This window comes from Octopus sinensis, linkage group LG6, assembly GCF_006345805.1.
Source record: "Octopus sinensis linkage group LG6, ASM634580v1, whole genome shotgun sequence".
Classification (NCBI taxonomy): domain Eukaryota; kingdom Metazoa; phylum Mollusca; class Cephalopoda; order Octopoda; family Octopodidae; genus Octopus; species Octopus sinensis.
Window position 1 is genome coordinate 22,636,401 of NC_043002.1, and position 25,000 is coordinate 22,661,400.

The 25,000-nt window shown below is 39.6% G+C and overlaps 1 protein-coding gene across 1 annotated transcript in view; it reads right to left on the bottom strand.

Moving 5' to 3' along the window:
* Positions 1-25,000, bottom strand: part of LOC115213116 (tRNA (guanine(37)-N1)-methyltransferase) — a 39,959-nt gene that overhangs the window by 9,811 nt on the left and 5,148 nt on the right. Inside the window, exons 2-4 of the mRNA XM_029782044.2 lie at positions 20,487-20,871; positions 15,689-15,877; positions 9,391-10,224 (exon numbers count right to left, since the gene is read on the bottom strand). Of these exons, the coding sequence (XP_029637904.1) occupies positions 9,391-10,224; positions 15,689-15,877; positions 20,487-20,871 (1,408 nt within the window). The remainder of the gene's footprint in view (positions 1-9,390; positions 10,225-15,688; positions 15,878-20,486; positions 20,872-25,000) is intronic.

A 25,000-nucleotide genomic window follows, 5' to 3' on the forward strand; every position in this document is an offset into this window, starting at 1 on the left:
TGTGTGTATGCATGTTTTGTGTATCAGAGTGTGACTCTGTGCGTGTGTGATAGAGAGAGAGTGTGTGTGTGTGTCTAATGTATAGAGCATACCATGGTGGCAACACTGTAAATATTTATCATGTCTCTCAGCAATGTAGAATTGGTAAAGCAGGAACCCTCAACCCAACTCCCATCACACACACACACATACCCTATCAGATGAAGCAAAGTGTCTGTCTATGTATGTATGAGTGTGTGTGTGTGTATACTTATATCATCATCATTTAATGTCCGTTGTCCATGCTAGTATATAATATATGTGTGTGAGAGAGAGAGAGAGAAAGTGAGTAGAAATAAATTGAAAAATATAATGAATAAACTCTCCAATCAGTCAAAACAACTTTACATCATAACCAAATATAAATACATATTAAAAACAATAGGGCACCCAATGGTAAAACCCTGTATATATATGTATTTATACACATATATAGATGTACGTAACTGTCCGACGAACGGCAATGTGAAACTCAGAGTAACAGGTTTTGTTGAATTTTCTGCTGCTTTAAATAAAGTATATATATATATATATATATATCATCATCATCATCATCATCATCATCGTTTAGCGTCCGTTTTCCATGCTAGCATGGGTTGGACGGTTCTACTGGGGTCTGTGAAGCCAGAAGGCTTCATCAGGCCCAGTCAAATCTGGCAGTGTTTCTACGGCTGGATGCCCTTCCTAACGCCAACCACTCCGTGAGTGTAGTGGGTGCTTTTTACGTGCCACCCGCACAGGTGCCAGTCAGAGCTGGCAAACGGCCACGAACGGATGGTGCTTTTTATGTGCCACCGGCACGAGGGCCAGGCGAGGCTGGCAATGGACACAAACGGATGGTGCTTATATATATATATATATATATATATATATATAATTTAGAGAAAAACCTCTATTAAACAATTCAATAAAGAAATATAATATTCACATCATATAGAAAACATATACTATAAAAAAAACTTATTTTAAAACGCAATAAAGTACAATAAATAGTAAATAGTAGTAAACAGACTTCTTACTACTACTACTATTTACTATTTATTTTACTTTATTGAATTTTAAAATAAGGTTTTTTTTTATAGTATATGTTTTCTATATGGTGTGAATAATATCTTTCTTTATTGAATTGCTTAATAGTGGTTTTTCTCTAAATTATATATTGTGAAATTTGATTTAAAATTGTTAAATTGAATTTTTTCCTGTAAGTTTTGGAATTATATTCTCTACTACTATTATTATTATTATATAAATATATATATATATATATATCCTGTCGAACTGTTCAACTCATGCCAGCATGGAAAACAGGCATTAGACAATGATGATGATATATATTATAAACACACACACACACACATACAAAGCTTTGGAGCTTAACATAGTCCTATACATATATCCATGTGTATATATATATTTGTAATGTGTGTGTGTGTATATATTATATGTGTGTGTGTGTGTGTGTGTGTGTGTGTATATGTATGTACACACATATACAGATGTACATATGTATATATATATACCCTGTCGAACTGTCCAACCCATGCCAGCATGGAAAACAGGCATTAGACAATGATGATAATATATATTATAAACACACACATACAAAGCACAGGCAAGGCTGTGTGGTTAAAATGCTCACTTGGTTTGAGGTTCAATCTTTCAACATTGCACTGTGGGCAGCTGTTTCTCCCTTTCCCAAGTGTCAAACAACTAATACACCTGTCTTTGTCTTTTGTTTTTCTGTAAATTTCAACTATATGTATGTATATATATATATATATATATATATATTTCTTTATTGCCCACAGGGGGCTAAACACAGAGGGGACATACAAAGGGATTAAGTCGATTACATCGACCCCAGTACGTAACTGGTACTTATTTAATTGACCCTGAAAGGATGAAAGGCAATGTCGACCTTGGCGGAATGTGAACACAGAATGTAACGGTGTGTGTGCGTGTGTACATGCATACATATATGTTAATATGGAGAAAGAAGAATAAGGCAATGAGCTTGCAGAATCATTAGCACGCTGGGCGAAATGCTTAGTAGCATTTCGTCTGCCGTTATGCTCTGAGTTCAAATTCACCAAGGCCGACTTGACAAACAAATTGACCCACAGGACTTATTCTTTGTAAGCCTAGTACTTATTCTATCAGTCTTGAACTGCCAAGTTATGAGAATGTAAACAGAGATGCATAAATACATACATACATACATATATATGTAGCTATGTATGTATTTCTCCCCATATGTATGTATATATATATCAAATCAAAACAAATCAAAATAGATGAACATCAATGGAATTTGTATCTTTGTGGTACCAGTGCCGGTGGCACGTGGCACATAAGAAAACCATCCGAACGTGGCCGTAGCCAGTACCGCATCGACTGGCCTCCGTGCTGTGGGCACGTAACAAGCACCTTCCGATCGTGGCCGTTTGCCAGCCTCATCTGGCACCTGTGTCGGTGGCACATAAAAACACCATTCGAGCGTGGCCGTCTGCCAGCCTCGTCTGGCACCTGTGTCGGTGGCACATAAAAACACCATCCGAGCGTGGCCGTCTGCCAGCCTCGTCTGGCACCTGTGTCGGTGGCACATAAAAAAACACCATCCGAGCGTGGCCGTCTGCCAGCCTCGTCTGGCACCTGTGTCGGTGGCACATAAAAAACACCATCCGAGCGTGGCCGTTTGTCAGCCTCGTCTGGCACCTGTGTCGGTGGCACATAAAATCACCCACTACACTCTCGGAGTGGTTGGCGTTAGGAAGGGCATCCAGCTGTAGAAACACTGCCAGATCTGACTGGACTGGTGCAGCTTTCGGGCTCCCCAGACCCCAGTTGAACCGTCCAACCCATGCTAGCATGGAAAGCGGACGTTAAATGATGATGATGATGATGATGATATATATGTATGTATGTATGTATTTGTGTGTCTGTGTTTGTGCCCCTCCCATCCCTTGATAACCAATGTTGGTGTGTTTACGTCCCCCATAACGAATATATATATAACGTATATATATCATCATCGAAAGCGGACGCTAAACGATGATGATGATGATGATATATATACGATGGGCTTCTTTCAGTTTCTGTCTACCAAATCCGCTCACAAAGCTTAACCGGCCTGAGGCTATAGTAGAAGACACGTACCCAAGGTGCCATGCAGTGGGACTGAACCAAGAACCATGTGAAGCAAGCTTCTTTTCTACTCTAGGCACAAGGACAGAAATTTTGAGGGAGGGGGTCAGCCAATTAGATCGACCCCAGTATGAATTGGTACTTAATTTATCGACTCCGAAAGGATGAAAGGCAAAGTCGACCTCGGCAGAATTTGAACTCAGAACAGAAAGACAGACGAAATACCACTAAACATTTTGCTCGATGTGCTAACGTTTCTGCCAGTCCACTGCCTTGGGAAGTAAGCTTCTTACCACACAGCCACTCCTGCATCTATGGTAGTAATTATATTATACATGATAAAACTAGTAATGGTTATTAAAATAAAATGAGATCTCATCAGGCGTAAGGAAGTCATTAATTTGCAATGTATAAAATAAATTTACAACTTTCGTCTTTAGTAAATTTTTATCATTTCAGCTTATAGAATCCATTTTTAGAGTAAAATTTATAAAATTATCATCCATGTTAGGTTAGTTTAGTCATGATACCTCACTCGCCATTTAGGTGGGCACTAGACATAACAACTACTTAAAGAAAGCAGAGTGGTACTACAAAAACAACAGTGGTTCCTTGTTGCTGTTGTGGAGGTGGTGGTAGTAATCAGACAGAGTGTAGTGGAGTGCAATACAGTGTTGCAGAATCGAGTACAATGTCAAGGAAGACAATGTTTAAGGAGTGCACAGAAATGCAGCGTTTTCAAGTGGAGTGCAGTGTACCTGATGCAGTGTATTTGGGGGAGGTGCAGTACACAGGAATGCAATGTTTTTGAATGAAGTGAGATGTATACAAATGCAGTGTTTTCAAGCAGAATGCAGTGTATAGGATCGCAGTGTTTTCAAGTAAAGCGCAGTGCATAAGAATGCAGAATTAAGTACAGAAATTACGAGTGACTTGTATTGCTGTTGAATACCCTCCCACGGAAACAAATGTGGAACAGTGTAGGATTGCAAAGGGCACCAGAGTGCAATCGAGTTTTGATAAATACAGTTTTACAGACATGAATGCAGTGGAGTGTGCGATGGCATACACAGCACAGAGAAGGGTAGGGTCATCGAAAGGAATGATTAGAGGTTACGGTGCCCTTTACAAAATGTTGTTAAACCACACACACGGTTTGTTTGACAGCAGAGATTAGAGATGGATGCAATATCTGTGTTAGTAACTGTACACAGCTGTTGTTCTGACTGGGGTCATACATCTCAGTCATGAGCACACACACACACACACACACACACCACACACACACACACATACACACACACCCAATCATACACACTGAACATGTATGTACCTATATTCATGTGTGTGTGCATGTGTGGGTAAAGATACATCTATGCATGTACGTGTGTGTGTGCATATATATATATATATATATATGCACATATATACACATATATACATGCACATACACACATGCATACATGCACATACACACATGCATACATGCACATGCTCACACACATACACATATATATATATATATACATACATATACACACATACATACATGCACACACACATATTTATACACACACACACACACATAGGAGGAGGAGAAGACTGAGGAAGACTTGTAACAAATTGGTGAAGACAGATCAGAAGTTGGTGTATGTTATGGAGGTGCTGACAAAAGACCATATGGATTGGGCATACACTATCCGGGAGACAATCCACCTGCCTGTCCAGGCATGGCAAAACAGACGATAAAATTTGTGTTTATACATGTATGTGTATACATGTATAAATATAAATACACATATATATGTATATACATAGGCCTTAAATGAGACACAGGCACTTACACACACATTTATACATACAATGGTAACTTCCACCTATCAAATTCAATCACAGAGCTACGGTTGGCCACGGGCCATAGCAGAAGACACTTAATTAATTTTATTTCTATGTATTGGCTTATGATTTTCACTGTTTGATTTGCCTAATAGTGATTTTATCCCTAATTTAATATAATATATATTTATACTATAAAATTAGATTTAACCCTAAATCTAATTTTTCCCTGTAAGTTTGGATTTACTCCCTAATATTATTATTATATATATACATATATATGACGGGCTTCTTTCAGTTTCCGACAACAAAATCCACTCACCAGGCTTTGGTCAGCCTGAGGCTATAGTAGAAGACACTTGCCCAAGGTGTCACACAGTGGGAATGAACCTGAAACCACATACTTGAGAAGCAAACTTCCTAACCACACACAGATATATATATATATATATATATATATATATATATATATATATATATATATATATATATATGTAGAAGGTTGAAAAGGAACACGTGAGTTGATATATATATATAAGGAAAATAAGACAAGGTAAAAAATGCTTGAATAATTTTATCATGAAGAACATTTTAGTACCGCTTTGAGTCTTTGCAACTTTTTCAACTTAGAGTAAAGCATGAAAACCAATTAAATAGTGGAAAAATTAAATAAACTATGGAAATATTTTTAAAAAACATTTCGTTTAATTTTTCCACAATTTAATTCTTTTTCATATTTTACTCTAAGTTAAAAATGTCGCAAAGTCTGAAACTAGTACTAAAATGTTCTTCATGATAAAATTATTTTACCATTTTCTACCTTGTCTTATTTTCCTTATATATATATATATATATACAGTGGGGGGAAATAAATATTCGTACATGTTAAAATTCTTTATTTATTTAATTTCTAATGAACATAAATGGGATATACCAATACTATATTTGCATACACAGGCATAAACTAAGAATATGGAAAAGAAACTAATAAATTGTAGTAACTAAGGAATTTATATTCAATTATAAATATGTAGAGGTGCAAAAAGTATTCGTACAGAATAAATTTATGATTTTCTATGGCACAAAATACTGTTAAAATCATTTTTTTCTTACTAGAGCTGGTCTCTTCATCATAAGATTGTGGTTTCAATTCCCCTGATGGGGCGACGCGTTGTGTTCTTTAGCAAAAACACTTCATTTCACGTTGCTCCAGTGCGCTCAGCTGGCAAAAAGGAATAAGCCTGCGACAGACCAGCATCCCACCCTGGTTGGAAATATATGCACCATGGAAACCAGGAAACTGGCCCTTATGAGTCTATATTAGGGAGGGAGGGAGGGAGGGAAGGAAAGAGGAAGGAAGGAATGAACGAATGAAGGAAGGAACGAAGGAACAAAGGAAGGAAGGAACGAAGGAAGGAATGAACGAACGAACGAACGAAGGAAGGAACGAACGAAGGAAGGAACGAATGAAGGAAGGAACAAAGAAAGGAACAAAGGAAGGAAGGAATGAAGGAAGTCTTTTCTTCCTCCCCTTGTACCTTGAAGACAAACCCCACACTATCACTCGATCCCATAACAGTGATTATGCTATATCCATTTATTTTAGAATCATAGCAAAGAGAACAAATGCTTCCTTGCCTGCCAAGGAGAAAAGGCAACCCAAGCTGTCTCAAAACCTGGACAATGCAAACAAGCTTGAATAGCACATGGGTGGAATTCTACCCAAATGATTACATAGTAGAGATGGGAGAGTCTTTCACAAACCTCAGAGTAGGTCACTCAGCTATGAAAGAGATAACTTTCACCCTTTCATATGCAGGTTACTCTCTCAAATACAATGGTTATTTATTCACACTGTTTTCAGTTAATCATGTATTATCTTGCAGCTTCAGGATTTCAATGATGTGAGAGTTCATTTTTAAAATGACATTGTAGGATAAGCGTGAGAGGCCAGACCTGGTCAGTTTGAACATAAAACAAGTAGAATATCTGGGCCAGATGCTGCTGCTTTAAATGCTAAAGGGTTAAATTAAAACTACTACAAAGTGTTGATGTGTTGGTAATACGAATGGTAACCGGTTGAATCTGAACGGCATAACAAGGAGAACTGGGTAGAGGCAAGAGAAGTTAGAGGAGATTCTTAAGTCTTGCTGGAGAAAACCTCTTCATAAATGCACCCAGTCTGTGCTGTGAATTGGTTGGTGATGAGAAGATGAATGCAGGAGATGCAAAATGGAGAGAACTCTTTAGCTGCGTTGGAGACAAGCTATCAAATGTTGGTGAGACAATACAGCACATGAAGGTGCATGGTTCAGTGGTTAAAGCATCAGACCCACAATCATGAGGTAGTGAGTTTGACTCCTGGACTAGGCTATGTGTTGTGTTCTTCAGCAAGACGCTTTATTTCACGTTGCTCCAGTTCACTCAGCAGTAGAAATGAGTTGTGACGTCACTAGTGCCAAGCTGTATTGGCCTTTACCATTCCCTTGGATAACATCAGTGGCATGGAAAGGGGAGCTTGGTATGCATGGGCGACTGCTGGTCTTCCATAAACAACTCTGCCCAGACTTGTGCCTTGGAGAGGAACTCATAAACTTTATACAGTTCAAAAGGGATAAACAACCTTCAGTTAAACATTTATTAATGTTATATTGCCTGAAGAGATGAATCCATGAAGATGATCAACATGATGCTACAGATACTACGGACTACACTGTAATCATCCCAGGAATATGGACTGTGGTCTTAAGAGACATGGGATTTGTGGAAACACATGTAGTACTGCATTAAGTGTTTATAAATTCCATCCAAGAACTATTGTTACTACTACTGTATCTATCCTACATTATGTTGGTAGAGCTCAATGCAACCCCAAAAAACTGGTTCACCAATCAGCATCATTAAACTGTGGCCAGCTTTCATATTCAAAACGTTTCCTGTAAACAAATTTGAAAGACACACACATACACATACGTGTATGTGTGTGTGCGTAAAGGAAAAAAGGGGCACTCTGTCAGTTACGATGACAAGGGTCCCAGCTGTATGATCAACAGAAGAGCTTGCTCTGAAATTGACATGCAAGTGGCTGAGGACTCCACAGACACATGTATTCTTAATGTAGTTCTCCGGGAGATTCAGCATGACACAGAGTGTGACAAGGCTGGCCCTTTGAAATACAGGTACTGCTCATCTTACGAACCAAGTGAACAGGAGCAATGTGAAATAAAGTGTCTTGCTCAAGGCTACAACACGTCACCGGGAATATATATCATCATCATCATCATATTCACTTAATGTCTGCTTTCCATGCTGGCATGGGTTAGACAGTTTGACAGGAGATGGTCAGCTAAAGAGCTGCCCAGACTCCATATCTGTTGTGGTTTCTACAGCTGGATGCTCTTCCTAACACCAACCACTTTATAGAGTGTACTGTATACTTTTAACTCAGCCCTGGATCGGGTGCTTTTATGTGGCACCAGCACAGGTGCTTTTTACGTGGCACTGTCACCCACAAGCCCACAAGATTATGAACACTCAGCTGAAGCAGGATACAGGGGACATCATACCAGTATGCAAGGATGGCCATATATTTACTTAGCTTTACATGTCTTCTCTAGCACAGTAAACTGCCAGAGGTCTCAGTCCCCTGTCACCCCTTCTGTGAGGCCAAACATCTGGTGATCCTTTCTCACCACTTCATCCTGTATACTCTTTACTTTTTTACTTGTTTCAGCCATTTGACTATGGCCATGCTGAAGCATCACCTTTAGTCAAGCAAATCGACCCCAGGACTTATTCTTTGTAAGCCAAGTACTTATTCTCTCAGTCTCCTTTGCCAAACCGCTAAGTTACGGGGGTGGTAAGCACACCAGCATCAGATGTCAAGCGATATAAGGGGGACAAACACAGACATACAAACATATACACACACATACTTACACATATATACATATGTACAACAAGCTTCTTTCAGTTTCCGTCTAGCAAATTAACTCACAAGACTTTGGTCAGCCTGAGGCTATAGTAGAAGACACTTGCCCAAGGTGCTACACAGTGGGACTGAACCCGGAACCATGTGGTTGGTAAGCAAGTTACTTACCACACAGCCACTCCTACACCTTCATAACAAAGAAATAAATGATTAACATATGAACTTCATTAGCTTACAGCTGTCTCTGCTATGAGATGCAGTGGGCTCAAAGTTGAGTGCCTGAGTAACACTTTTGTATATTAGATATATATATATTATGTGTGAGTGTGTGTGTTTGTGTGTGTTAATGTATGTCAATGTACATGCATTCATACATACATATGTATCCAATCCACAAAGGCTATTGCTGTTGTTGTAATATGTTAACTTTTAACACTCACCTGCATAGCATTTGCTATTTCCATGGCTATCTACCTTCATCCTTGTCTGTGTTACTGGTCTCCATAGCAGCTCCTTCGATGCAACAAACTCTACACAGTACATGTCTTTGCTTGGTGCCACGTTGCGTACAAAGCGAATTACAAGATCTTGAGGTGGGTGATCACATCTGAGTGCCTGGCGCACCCGTTTTTCAATATCTGCCTCGGGGTTGTCACCCTTGTAGAAGCAGTAGCAATAGACATGAGGCAGGAGGCACGTCCTCTGTTCCAGCGGAGACACTACGGGGCTGGTGACAGGGATATCGCTGCACATGGACTGAAAGACATCTAAGAATTCAACAGCAATGGCAGGTAGATTCATGACAATGTGGAACGCAGGAGAAGTCCAATTTTTTGTGAAGGCAGCATTGCCAATGTCTGTGCAAATACCACCAACAACAGCACCAATAATACCTCCACCACTATTACAACCTCCAATGTTGTCACCAACAGCTTTTTCATTACTATTATCAGTGTAACTGACATTACTGCAATCCACACCGCTGTGGATAGCTTCTGCATCAATCAGTTGTAACCATCGACAACACATGTCCTCCTTCACACTGTTTCTGATGAACTTCCGACCATCCAGGTTGTAGGCACAGAAGTCAGATTTGATCCTGTTCATGGCTGCATTGTGCACAAGGGATTTGTATGACTCAGGATTCAGGTCATTGGCTAGCACAACACACCCCTTTTTTGCTGCAGGGATGGCAAATGGACCTACACCAGCAAACACATCATACACCACGTCACCCTTCTCTAATTTTGACACAATCCTCTCATGTTCCATGGCTGCAAAGAGAAAGAAAGAAAAATAAGCTCAGGTTCAATACACACTTCTTTTTTATACAGAAACTAATCTGAAAAAACATTCAACATAATGTTGGCCCTAAACAAACCCATTTTTACCTCTGGGAACAGGTGATCCATATTAGTCTGGTCTGTATCCTTTGACCTGTCCAGCATGGGAAACCCTACTAAGAGACTGTTGCTGGCAATGCTCTCAGGGTTACTGAGGTATACTGGCCACCATACCACAACAAAGATTGGATCTTGTGGTGGAACTATATCTGTATATATATGAGCCAAAAGTGGAGTACATGGCTTAGTGGTGAGGGTGATCATAAGATTGTGGTTTCAATTCCTGGACTGAGCAATGCAATGTGTTCTGGAGCAAAACACTTCATTTCACGCTGATCCAGTAAATTCAGCCGGTAAAAATGTGGAGTCCAGCAATGGACCGACGTACTGTCCAGGGAGGAATATATATACATCAGAGAAACCAGGAAACTAGCCCTATGCTCCTTACAGAATAATGTGGATTAACCATATAAGTCAAAAATGCAGTGAATTGGCAGAGTCCTGCCTTGTGGTATTAGTTCCAAATCTCTTGGCTCTGAGTTCCACTCATGCCAAAGTCAACTTCACCGTTTATCTTATTTTTACAGGATCAAAAATGAACCAATCTGGGATAAGGAATTAGTGAAATTGTTAAAGGATCAGATAAAATGTCTGTTCCAGCCTTTTGTGTTGTAGCAGCAACTCATGAGATGACATGGAGTATCAACCCAAGTCAGCAGCTTTTCCTTTAAATAAACTTTGAAAGTGTGGAGAGAAGAGATTTGCAACCATGATGGAACACAGTGAGAGAGCATCAGCAACAGCACACTGCAATAATGCGATCTGAGCGGCGACCTCTAATTCAAAAGATGAGAGAAGGATGGATCCCAAAGGCACCAAACTTCGATAGGAGATCCCACAGCAAACACAGTTGAAAAATTTGCTGCATCCTTTATCAAAGTACACAGTACGATCTTTCATTTAGGGCTTTAGGCAGAAGCAAAAGTATAAGCTAAAAGATTGGATAGTGAAGACTTAACTAAAAATACACTTCATAGATACTCCTAGCTGTGTTTACATGAGACAAACCTCCAACCTCTCAACTGGTATCTTAAAATTCCGGTTATTTGTTCGCTTTTTGTGTCCAAACACAAAACAGCAAACAAGTGTACGGAATATCGATACGAAATTTGTTTCAAGGGAAACAACTCTGTTGTTCTTGTGTATGAGTTACTTCCCTTGATACGTTAAATTTTTTTTTTCTTTGCTTTTGATATTATGTATATCAGATATCTTAAACATTAAAGCTAAAGATTTGAAGAGGAGGATTGATTTACGATCTTGTACTCGACTTGTACTTTAATTTATCGACTACGGTAACATGATAGGTTAAATTGACCTCAATGAGAAATGAATTTAGACGCTAAAGTGCTGGAACAAATATTACAAGATATTTTTTCACTCTCCGGTACAAAGGAGTCCGTTATTATTATCATCGATAAACCCATACTTTTCCATGTTTACATAGGCCAGACAGAATTGCTATAGAAACTCTGCATAGCCGGATGCCCTTCCTATTACCAACCTTCATATATTTCCAAGCAAGGTAATATTTTTACATGAATAGACATGTTTCTCGTAGAAAACTGGACATAAACAACACTGGTTGTAGGGTGGTGATACTCTTTCTTTCTTTTTCTTTTTACTTGTTTCAGTCATTTTGACTGCGGCCATGCTGGAGCACCGCCTTTAATCGAGCAACTCGACCCCGGGACTTATTCTTTTTGTAAGCCCAGTACTTATTCTATCGGTCTCTTTTGCCGAACAGCTAAGTGACTGAACCAAAGATTATATGGTTGGGAAGCAAGCCTCTATAACCACACAGCTATGACTACAGTTATTTTTAAAACATTTTTTGAAAATATTTTTAAAACTTCAGGAAATCCTAACTAATGGTTAAACAATTTGTTATTCATAATTTTTTACACACAAGTTATACATATGCCAAAACAGGCCTCACCGGTGCTGGTACTACATGAAAAGCACTTAGTAGTCCATTCTGGTTGGTGTTAGGAAGGGCATCCAGCCATAGAAATCCTACCAAAACAGACAGTGAAGCCTGGTTCAGTCTTCTGCCTAGCCAGCCCCTGTCAAACATTCCAACTCATGCCAGCATGGAAAATGGACGATAAACGGTGATGAGAATGATGAAGTTCGTTAGTTCATTTTACATCCATTTTATCATGCTAGCAAGGGTTAGATGAATATATAATCAAAGTAATGTTTTACAGCTGGATACTTTTCCCTGTCAATAATAACCCCCTTACTAGTCTTTCAAGTCAGGGATCTCTTTTTTATATGTCTCTGAGGGTGCAAGGCAAGTGGAAGATTTGTTGCAAAGGGATGTGAGAGAATCACCATTTATTGTTCGTAAATTCTATGGAATGCAAATGCAAATAAACACACAAGACACAAACATACACAAGGAGCTTCTTTCAGTTTCCATCTTCAGTCTTCCAAGTTCATTCACAAGGCTTTGAGAAACTTGGAGAAAATGGAAGACACTCCTTGTCTAAGGTGTACCACAGAAAGGATGAACTGCAAAGTCAACCTTAACAGAATTTAACGATAAGTTTAGCTGTACGGTAAAAAATTTGATTCCCAACCACATGGTTTCAAGTTCAATCTCACTGCATAGCACCTTGGGCAAGTATCCTTTACTATAGTGCTAGACCAACCAAAGCCTTGTGAGTGGAAACTGAAAGAAGCCTCTTGTGTGCATGTATGTTTGTATAAATACATATGTATGTGTGTGTGTGTGTGTTTGTTACTGTTTCCTTGCTTTGACATGTGTTAGTTGCAAGTTTCAGTCATGCAATCAGAGTACTTCATTTCCAACATTCCGTGTAAACATGTCTGGTCTGGTCTGATTGGAGGGAAATATTACCTTACTTGGAAATAATTTCATCCAACCCATGCAAGCATGGAGAAAAATGAAAGTTGAAACAACAAAAACGATGATGATGATGATGATGATGAACAAGTGTTTCTAATATAGAAACAAGCACTAAGATTTGATGAGTTAATTAAATTGTAGCAATATTGTTTTCTTCATTGCTATCTTCAATGTTTGAGAAAAATATTAAGAATGATCTCGTTTAAGATTACAAACATCTTTGGCTAGTTTAACATTGTTGTGTCCACTATTTTGATTGGTTAGCATCTAAGCGCGTTCTGTCTCTCTACTTACTTCGTGCCAGTGTGTAAACTGACCAATCACGGCTTTCGGATAGGACTTTTCATTTGAGCCATCTTAACTCTTTAAATAGGCTGATCATATCACGATTCACTGTCTTTTGGCTTAAGACTTTCTAAGGTCTTAGTCGGAGACCACACAGAGCATACTCAACCATGTTCCAGTTCGAAAGGCAGACGACAACCAAGCAAAACATAATATGAAGACGCTATTGTAAACCAAGCGACAGACATAACGTCATAACCAACATCGTCTCTATCTACGAAGATTTAACTGTACACAAGATAAATACAGATTCAACTCATGCTGTTAGTGTGAAAATCTCACCACGGAAAAACAGTTGCAGTATATATATCTGGAAGAATATCTATATCAAGAGAAAATATGCACAACAAGTGACTCAACTAATCTCCGCTCCGAGACTCAAATCTTGTATAGAACTCATTATCATGTACAACATGAACTGGTAAAATAACTCTAAAGTAACTTCATTTAAACTCAAAATGTTGAGACTTCTCTCATGCTCTATTGTATTTGCATAAACCTTATTTCTGTACTTTTGTTGCACACACGAACACACAGACACAAATATATTAAGCATGCATCCATGACACAACACTACGCTAATAAAAACAAATCACTTTGTACACTGTGAAATAAATCTATCTTCTCTTTATAAAAGTAGGATGGTTTTTGGCGTTCCTTTATACATTTACTTTGGCACTGTATATTAAACATGTATTATGGCTTACATTACGTTATATTATGTTATGTTGGAATGCGGCCGGACGCTGTTGAACAAGAGGAGAAAATATGTCACCAAAACTCCCTCTCGTGCGGTCGTATTCTAAACAAAATTAACCCCAGTATTTGACTAGCATCTTATTTTACTGACCCCAACAGAAAGAATGAAAGCCTGGGTTGACTTCAGTAGGAGTTGAACCCAGAATATAAAGAGCCAGGACAAATACAACAAGGCATTTTGTTCAATACTTTAATGACTTTGCCAACCCACTCTTTATCAGCCAACTCATATTCAATGATAATTGTTACTAATTTAGGCAGACAGTCAGTAATTTTATGGGGAGAATTAAGTAAATTATATCAACCCCAGTGTTCAAATGGTATTTTATTTTAACCCCTTAGATACCAACCTGGCTGAAACCGCCCGTGGATCTATAGTACAAATGTCTTGTTTCCATAAGTTTTGAATTAAAATCTTCCACCAAACCTTAGTCACAATTTATGTTCCTAACACTAGCTTAATGATAACTAAGTTATTTTACTAAATTCTTTGTTATATTTAAAATTAATTGAAAGAAACACAGAGCATCTCAACAGAAATATGGTAACAAAAGGGTTAATGGCTCTGAAAGGATGATAGGCAAAAAATCAACTTTAGTAGAATTTAAACTCTATAAAGAACAGGAACAAATGCTGCTAAGTATTTTTTTTGATGATCTTTGCCAGGGCCATGGATTGGTTCCTGTGCCGGTGACACGTGAAAAGCACCACTTGAGCATGATCGTTGCAGGCATGTGAAAGACAACATTCGAGTATGGCCATTGCTAAAGCTGCCAGACTGGCTCCCGTGCAAGTAACATGTAAAAACACCTTTTGAGCATGGTTGTTGCCAGAACTGCCTGACTGGCCCTCGTGCCAGTGGCACATAAAAAGCACCCACTACACTCTCAGAGTGGTTGGAGTTAGGAAGGGCATCCAGCTGTAGAAACTTTGCCAGACCAGATTGAGCCTGGTGCCACCTTCTGGCTCACCAGTCCTCAGTCAAACCGACCAACCCATACCAGCATGGAAAGCAGATGTTAAACGATGATGATGATGATGTCTAATAATTTTGCCAGTTCACTCCCATAGCAACAACAATCCCTCCTAACTTTGGCACAAGGCCAGCAATTTTGAGGGAAAGAAGCAAGTTGATTGCATCAACCCCAGTACTTACAGGTATTTGTCTTGTTAACCCTCAAAAAAATGAAAGGCAAAGTCAACCTTGATGAAATTTGAACTCTGAACATATGAGACAAGAAGGAATGTTGCTAAGCATTTTGCCCGATGTGCTAACTGTTCTGCCAGCTCACCACCTTAGCAACAGCAACAATAATAGTCTCAACAAGAACATAATGGATGAATATATTTACTCACAAAGTCTGGAATTCCAGTAAACCTTTGAAAAATCAAATTGGTAGATACATTTATTCTCTCGGACAGTGGCATAGAAATCGTCTTCTCCAGCCAACAGCTCCATCTGGAAATTGCGGAAGGTATTGTCAATAATATTGGTCTTGTTAACTACTGTCCTCACACTTGGTACCTTGTCCAAAATAACTTGTCCTGCAAGCCAAAAATTACAAAAAGATAAACAAAAAACGTTAACAAAGAAACAAACAAATAAATAATGATTTAAGTACAAGAACACAGATATTTTATGGGTACAGGGGTAGATATAGTTGATTATATGAGACCCAGGACTCATAAGGGTAGAGCTTAATCTGGTTTCCATCAGGTAAAAAAAGAAAGGTAAAAGTTACCTTCTCAAGTCATGCCAACTCATAAGGGCCAGCTCCCTGGTTTCCTGGCATATATACTCACCACCTGGACAGGACGCAGGATTACTCACTTCTGCCAGCTGAGTGGACTGGAGTAACGTGAAATGAAGTGTTTTGCTCAAGAACACAATGTGTCACCTAGCTCAGGAACTGAAACTACAATCTTATGATTACGAGTTCAACACACTAACCACTAAGCCATGTGCCACCACATGGGTATAGGGGTAGATATAGTTGATTATATGAAACCCAGGACTGATAAGGACAGAGCTTAATTTGGTTTCCATCAGGTAGAAGTTAATGAGATTATAATAGGGTGGTAGTCCATCACAGGGGTTAACTTTCCAGCTATTACTTGAACTCATTTACATCAGAGTGAAGTGGAGCAACATGAAATGAAGGGTTTTCTCAAGAACACAAAGCACCACTCAGCCTGGCGATTTGAACCCATGATCGCAAGATCAGGAGTGCAACACCTTAACCACTCAGCCATGTGCTTTCTTAACTAATACTTCTATCACCAACCCTTGGAAAATTGAAAATCAAAATCGAAGCTGCCTTTGATGTGATTTAAACCATGCCAGAAAACAGGAAAGATGGCTGCTTATAAATGCAAAAAGTTTTCCCATGTGAAGAATGCATCCCTCCCTCAACATAGGTTAGTCATTAGTGACTCCAGAATCAGGGCTAAAAGGCTTCCAAGAAGACAACCTGTGTGGAAAAGAAAGGTCTGGAATCTTAAGGGTCCTCTGAATGGCCAAAGATTTAGAGACATGTTACTTGAAGCATTTAATGAAAAAGAGGATTTGGAGGCATATAATGTGGAGGACAACTGGAGATTCCTAGGGGATAACCTGCTGAGGGCCACTGACCAAATTTTTGACTGATGCATTCCCTTCTCAACCTAGGGTGACATGGTTGTGGAACAGTGTAGTTGACAAGCCCATTAGAGAAAAGAATCAGGAGTGGAAGTGTGGTGGTAGCAGGGAACAGTATTATGCAGCCAGAAGGGAGGCTAGGAGACAGATATAGTTAGCCAGGAAAGAAGCAGAAAAGAAGAAGTTTGCCAATGTTCTGCAGTGTGACTTGAAGTGCTTCAGATTGCAAGACTGTATGAGAGAAAATCATGATGTCATAGGAGAGAAATGTGTTTGCATGGATGATGGTTCACTTGCTTTTAGTAATTCTGCAAAGAGGCTTGAAAATGTCACTATGAAAGGCTGCTAAATGTAGAGAATACATGGGACAAGGAGAGTCTGCCTACTGTCAACCCAAATGAGAGACCAGCTATCTGAATTGACAGTAGCTCAGTAGATAAAGCAATTAGAGATGTGAAGACAGGGACTATCAGGAATCACTGCTGAGAAGCTTAAAATATCTAGCAAAGTAGTCACCTGTATTGTTAATCAGGTAGTCCACAAGGGAGCCATACCCAACGATTGGTGTAACAGCATTATAGTCAACTGCTACAAAGCAAAGGTGATGCCTTAGACAGAAATAACTAGAGAAATCAAATTGCTGGACCAGTTGATGGAAGTCACAGAAAGGGTCATAGCTCAATTAATTAGGAAGAGAGTTAGCATAGATGAGATGCAGTTCAGATTTGTGCCAGGTAGAAGCACAACTGATGCTCTACTCCTGATAAGGCAACCACAGGGGGAATATTCGGCCAAAAATAAACCTCTGTATTTGGCTTTTGTCGACATGGAGAAAGGTTTTGACAGGGACCCCTGCTCCCTTATCTGGTGATCAATGCAGAAGCTAGGGACAGATGAGTGGTTAATGAGAGCTGTGGAAGCCATGTACAGGGATGCTGCCAGTAAGGTGAAGGTTGGCAATGAGTATAGCAATGAATTCAGTGTACAGGTAGGAGTTCACCAAGGATCAGCCGCCCCTTGCTTATCTTCCAGGCCTTAAGAGGAATTCAAGATCGGCTACCCCTGGGAGCTCCTCTATGCTGATGGCATAGCTCCTCTGTGCTAAATCTCTACCTGACATAGAGAAGAAATTTCAAGTGTGGAAGCAAGGCCTAGAATCTAAGTGCCTTAGAGTTAATTCAGCAAAAGCCAAGGTCCTAGTAAGTAGGAAATCAGACAAACCACAAGTCCCTACAGGGAGATGGCCCTGCTTGATGTAAGAAAGGTGTTGATACAAGCTCCATACAGTGTACCCAGTGCAAGCATTGGACACATAAGAGGTGTAGTGGAATCCCAGGAAGGGCAATGGAGAAAATAGTCTCTGTGTGTTGAAAATGTGCAGGTACAATATGCACCAAAAATGCACAGATAATAGACTACCTCAAACACATGGGGGATCATTAGAAGTAATAAACAGCTTCTGTTACCTAAGCAACCGAGTTAGTAAAGGAAGAGGAAGTTCTGAAAGTGTAGCTGATAGAATAAGAACAGGCTGGACAAATGTTCATAGAGCTTCTAACTTTGTTAGTAAATAAGGGCCTCTCCCTAAGAGTGAAAGGCAGACTGTATGATGCCTGTGTACACACAGCTATGCTACATGGCAGTGAAACATGGGCTTTAACTACAGAAAACTTGCAAAGACTTGAAAGAAATGGAGTTAGCATGCTCTGCTGGATGGGTGGTGTCAGTGTGCACACATGACAGAGTGTAAATGAGTTACGAGGAAAACTGGGTGTAAGATGTGTGCAAGAGAGAAGACTGCAAGGGTTTGGTCATGTGATGCTTATGGATAAGGACAACGGCATAAAGAAGTGCTGAGCTCTAATTGTGGAGGGAATCTGTGGAAGTGGTAAACCCAGGAAGACATGGGATGAAGTGGTGAGAAGGGATCTTTGGACACTGGGCCTTACTGAGGAAATGACAAGGGACCGAGAGTTGTGGCAATTTGCTGTACTTGAGAAGACGTGTCAAGCTAAGTAAAATCATTGTCATCCATCCATACATACAAGCTTGTCCTTTACAGGTGCTGGTACTGCATAGACGTACCCATGCTGGTGGCATGTAATAAGCACCCAGCACACTCTGTGAAATGGTTAGCAGAGAAACCATGTCACAACAGACAACAGAAGCCTGAACAGCTCCTGTCAAACATTCCATCTATGTCAGCATGGAAAATGAGCACTAAACGATGATGATGATGATTTCAAAATTTAGACACAAACCCAGCAATTTCAGGGGAGGGAGTAAGCTGATCACATTCACCCCAGTGTTCAACTGGTACTTATTTTATCAACCCTGAGAGGATGAAAGACCAAGTGAACCTCGACAAAATTTGAACTCAGAATGTAAAGACAGAAGAAATACCAAGCATTTTGCCTGGCATGCTAACAACTCTATCAGCTCGCCACCATAATGATGATGATGATGATAACGAAGACCACGGCAACAACAACAATAATAATAATAATACACCCTGATGCAGTACCAGGCAGTGGCTCTCGTGGCTTCTGATCTTAACTGACTGGAAGTGTTATCATGTACATTGTTTTGTCTTGGTATGAAAGACAGGCTACAGCAAATATTCCGCTCAATACCACAGATTTGCTTGTCAGTTGTTTGACCGTAACCAGTTGAGCAAGTCCTTTAGTGGCTGACGATATGTGCATCTCTGATCATGAGCAGAAGTAGTGGGGGAGCATCATAGCCGTGTGTTGAAAGGAAGTCTTAGAGGTTTGGATAATTCACCTCTGGAAACATAGGTGGTTCGTTCAACATCCTTAAACAATCTTTATTCAGAGACCTTTTGAGCGGGATGGGCTACTCGACCAGAAGAAAATTCTAACTGAGATCACCTGCAAGGTCATGCGCTGTTTATCTTGATATGAGATCACCATGTCGCGCACATATGGGTGTGATGCATGTGCCTAGTGTACTCTTATCAGACGGGTAGTCATGATGGGTATACTGGGCTTTGTGTATTTTACCCCAGTGTCACTTTGATGGCATGCACTGCTCTCTCACTCAATAATAATAATAATAATAATTATAATAATAATAAATATAAATAAGCATAAAACCTAGTTTAGTACAAGTCTAGGACATTTACCACCCCCATGGACAATAAACCCCCACTAAGGACTATTACCCCCTGAGGACAACAGATAATGATTTAAAACTTCTTAATATATTGGATAGGGGGTAATTAACCAAGCGGGGTGATTGTCCTAGTGGGTAGTAGTTGTCATTGGGGGGAATTGTCCCATGGCGGGGAGGGATTATCCAAGAGGGATAATAGTCCTGATATGGTTTAGTACAGCACCAGAAAAGTGTGATTAAGGAAAGCCAGAATACTTAGGAGGGTTTTTAGCATCTAAGGTTACTTGTTGTAGCTCAATGTAAGGAATATTTCTTTCTCAACGGTCTAACGCATTGTGCATATGCAAAATAATATAAATAATAATAATAATAATTACTAACCTATAAGGAATTTGTAGGGTAGAGTCTCTTCTCGCAGGTTGAAATGTGCAATATGTCCAACATTGCTGAACCCAGACACATTGTCAAAGCCTTTTGGCAGAATGGCTCGTAGAATCTCAGAGGCATTCCAATTGTCATAACTCAACCCAATTTCTGCCCAGAACAGTGCTGTTTCAACATCAACACCTGCTTCGAGTAGCAACTGGCGTTCCTCCTCAGAGAAGCAGTCAGCATCTCGGTACTTGGACGGGTCGAAGAGAAATAGCCGGAAGTCATCATGATGTGGGTCGGACTCAGAAAGCTCTGCAATGGATTTGATTTTTTTGAAGTGAGCCAAGGATTTCTTCAGACGCTTGCTGAGGAGGGAGATGTGTTTACGAGGTACCTGGAATAATAATGATAATAATAATAATAATTATAATAATAATGATAATAATAATGATAATAATAATAATAATTATGATAATAATAATAATAATGATAATGATAATAATAATAATAATAATAATAATAATAATAATAATAATTTTGTCTTGGTATAAAAGATGGGCTACAGCAAATATTCTGCTCAATACCACAGATTTGCTTGTCAGTAGTTTGACCTTAACCAGTTGAGCATGTCCCTTAGTGACTGACGATATGTGCATCTCTGATCACGAGCAGAAGTAGTGGGGGAGCATCATAGCCGTGTGTTGAGAGGGATTCTTTGGGGCTTCAATAATTCACCTCTGGAAACATGGGTGGTTCTTTTAACATCCTTAAACAACCCTTATTCAGGGACCTTTTGAGCAGGATGGACTACTCAACCTGAAGAAAATTCTAACTGGGCCCCACCTGCAAGGTCATGTGCTGTTTATCTTGATATGAGATCACCATGTCGCGCACATATGGTTGTGATGCATGTGCCTGGTGTACCCTTATCAGACGGGTAGTCATGATGGGTATATTGGGCTTCGTATATTTTACCCCAGTGTCACTTTGATGGCATGCACTGCTCTCTCACTCAATAATAATAATAATAATGGTTTCAAATTTTGCCTCAAAGGCAGCAATTTTGGGGGAGGGGATGAGTCGATTACATCGACCCCAGTGTTCAACTGGTACTTATTTTATCGACCCCAAAAGGATGAAAGGCAAAGTTGACCTCAGCGAAATTTGAACTCAGAACATAGTGGCAGACAAGATACCACTAAGCATTTTACCCAGAATGCTAACAATTTCACCAGCTCGCCACCATAATAATAACAATAATTTCTTTTATTAACCACAGGGACACAGATGAGGTTGATATCACAAGGACAATCAACAATTTGTGGGGGGATTTATGTAAAAGATGAAAAGAAGGAAATGGAGAAGATGGTGAAATATGATAAAAGTATACAAAGTATATGATGAGATGAATGATGCAGTTCTCTTGATACAAGAGAAACTTCAACTAGGTCCTCTAAAGGCATCCAACACACCCAGAATTATCCTGACACAAGCCCATGACCAAATGCTGTTCTCCAATTTACAGATATGTGCCTACAAGAGGGCCATTCACCCCAACCATTTTACCAACTGTAACCCATCTTTTCACAAATTCACCTTCCAGTGAATTTGTGAATTTCCACCCTCTCCAGCCTAACTTTCTCACGCAATAAATACCCTTGGCTATCTCTGTTTTTGCAATATTATTTGTAATGCAATACAGTTATGTTTGTTTGCATGCATGCATGCATCCATCCACCACCCACCCAGGCACAAGACCTGAAATTTTGGGGGTGGGGGCCAGTTGATGGGATCAACCCCAGTATGCAACTGGTACTTAATTTATCGACCCCGAAAGAATGAAAAGCAAAGGCCACCTTGGCAGAATTTGATCTCAGAATGTAAAGACAGACAAAATACCTGCTTCTTTACTACCCACAAGGAGCTAAACACAGAGAGGACAAACAAGGACAGACAAACGGATTAAGCCGATTATATCGACCCCAGTGCGTAACTGGTACTTATTTAATCGACCCCGAATGAAAGGATGAAAGGCAAAGTCGACCTTGGCAGAATTTGAACTCAGAATGTAGAGGCAAACGAAATTCCGCTAAGCATTTCGCCTGGCATGCTAACACTTCTACCAGCTCGCTGCCTTTATAACTGGTTAATATTAAAGAATAAAGATATTGAGTCAGAGTCAGTATAGTTTTACATAGAATATTGCAATAGTTACCATGAGAGAACTTCTCATATGAACTTGTGATGCATATAAGCACACCTGTTTATATCACTGGTGGGTGATAACTGCCTGCTATGACCCCCAGAACAACCAGATCACATGATTTCGCCCTTCTTTGGATTTGTCAATGACAGATGTCCAGCTAGATATAGTAGCCAATTCCCTAATCAGTGGTATATCGAATCTCAGAATTCTGTTCAGGCACTAGTACCACAAATAGCCATTGGGCTTCAACAATTTAGCATTTAAACTGGTCATATCTGGCTTACATATTCAACCTGCTTTATGTTAAAACTGGACAGACTTGGCCATGCTCAAGTGGTGTTTTTTACATACTACCTGAATATAAAAGGGTTAAAACAGTCGCCTGTGTTAATTTCTGTCACCCAGGTACCAGAAAAATCTCTCCAACCTGATCATCTTCAATACAATCATTTATATGCATTAAAAAATTGTCATTTCTAACATCACATATTCCCATAAAGGAGACACAACCTTTCACCTTCTCCTTAATGTTCTACACACAACTCTAAATCCTCAGACACATACTGCCTCTATGACCTCGAAACTACTTGACATCATTTTCACCTCTAACTCTAACCCCTCAGACAGTGTCTCCCATCATCATCATCCAGTATTTTAAATCTGGATTTTGTCCCCATTAACAGGGGGGTGGGGTGGATCTACCTCAATGCCATAGCAACCAAGGTAGGTAAGTGCAGCCCACCAAAACCTTTACTATCATGAGGCATGTTTGGAGCTGGATTTTCTATAGGTTGCATACCCTTGCTTACCCACAACCTCAAAAAACTTCAGATCACTTTAACCCTTCTTTAAGTTTCTACACACAACTTTAATCTGTCAAGCATACAGCTCCCCATGACCTTCAAATGACAAATAGAAAACAAAGAGAAAGACACAATGATGAATGAACATGACGAAAACAGATTGGATCATAGGAGCAAGCATGGCTGTGTGGTAAGAAGTTTGCTGCCCAACCACATGATTCTGGGTTCAGTTCCATTGTGTGGCAGCTCAGGCAAGTGTCTTCTACTATAACCTTGGGTTGACCAAAACCTTGTGAATGATTTGGTAGACAGAAACTGAAAGAAGCCTGTTGTGTGTGTGTGTGTGTGTGTGTGCCATTGTATCTGTGTTTGTTCCCCACCACTGCTTGACAACCGGTGTTGGTGTGTTTACACCCCTGTAACTTAGTGGCTTGGCACAAGATATCGATAGCATAAGTACCAGGCTGAAATAATAATACACACAGCTGCACTCTGTAGTACAGTGAAAGTATGTGATAAGACTACTGAATAATAATAATAATAATAATAATAAACTTTTCAGCTGGAAGCACAAGGTTTCAAATTTGGGGTAAGGGATTAAGTCGATTGCATCAACCCCAGTGCGTAACTGGTACTTATTTAATCAACTCTGAAAGGATGAAAGGCAAAGTTAACCTCGGCTGAATTTGAACTCAAAATGTAAAGACTGATGAAATGCTGCTAAGCATGTCATCCAGCATGCTAAAGATTCTGCCAGTTCACCACCTTAGTCATAATAATAATCCTTTCTACTATAGGCACAAGGCCTGAAATTTGGAGGGAAGGGGTTAGTCGATTACATCAACCCCAGTACGCAACTGGTACTTAATTTATCAACTCCAAAAGGATGAAAGGCAAAGGCAACCTCGACAGAATTTGAACTCAGAACGTAAGGACAGACGAAATACCGCTAAGCATTTTGTCTAGCATGCTAACAACTCTGCCAGCTTGCAGCCTTAATAAAAATAATAATGATAACAATGAATTCAAATTTTTCCTCAAAGGCAGCCATTATATCGACCCCAGTGTTCAACTGGTACTTAATTTATCAACCCCAAAAAGATGAAAGACAAAGTCGACCTTGGAGGAATTTGAACTCAGAATGTAGCAATAGAGAAAATACTTCTTAGCATTTTGCTCGATGTGCTAACAATTCTACCAGCTTGCTGCCGTAAGAATAATAATAACTGATAATAATAATAATGCAGATTCTGTGACACATTTGACGAAACAATAGACCATCTCGTCTCGGGATGTCCTGTGTTAACAACAAATGAATACAAAAATAGCCACAATAGGGTAGGACAGTATTTACATTGGAAAATATGTAAACACTACAAAATCAACACTCTTGCTTACTGGTATGAACATCATCCTGAGCCAGATGTTAAAGGAAAGATGTCACTATCTTCTGGGATTTTCCAGTCAACACAGACAGAATGATCCAGGCTAATCGACCAGACATAATCATTAAA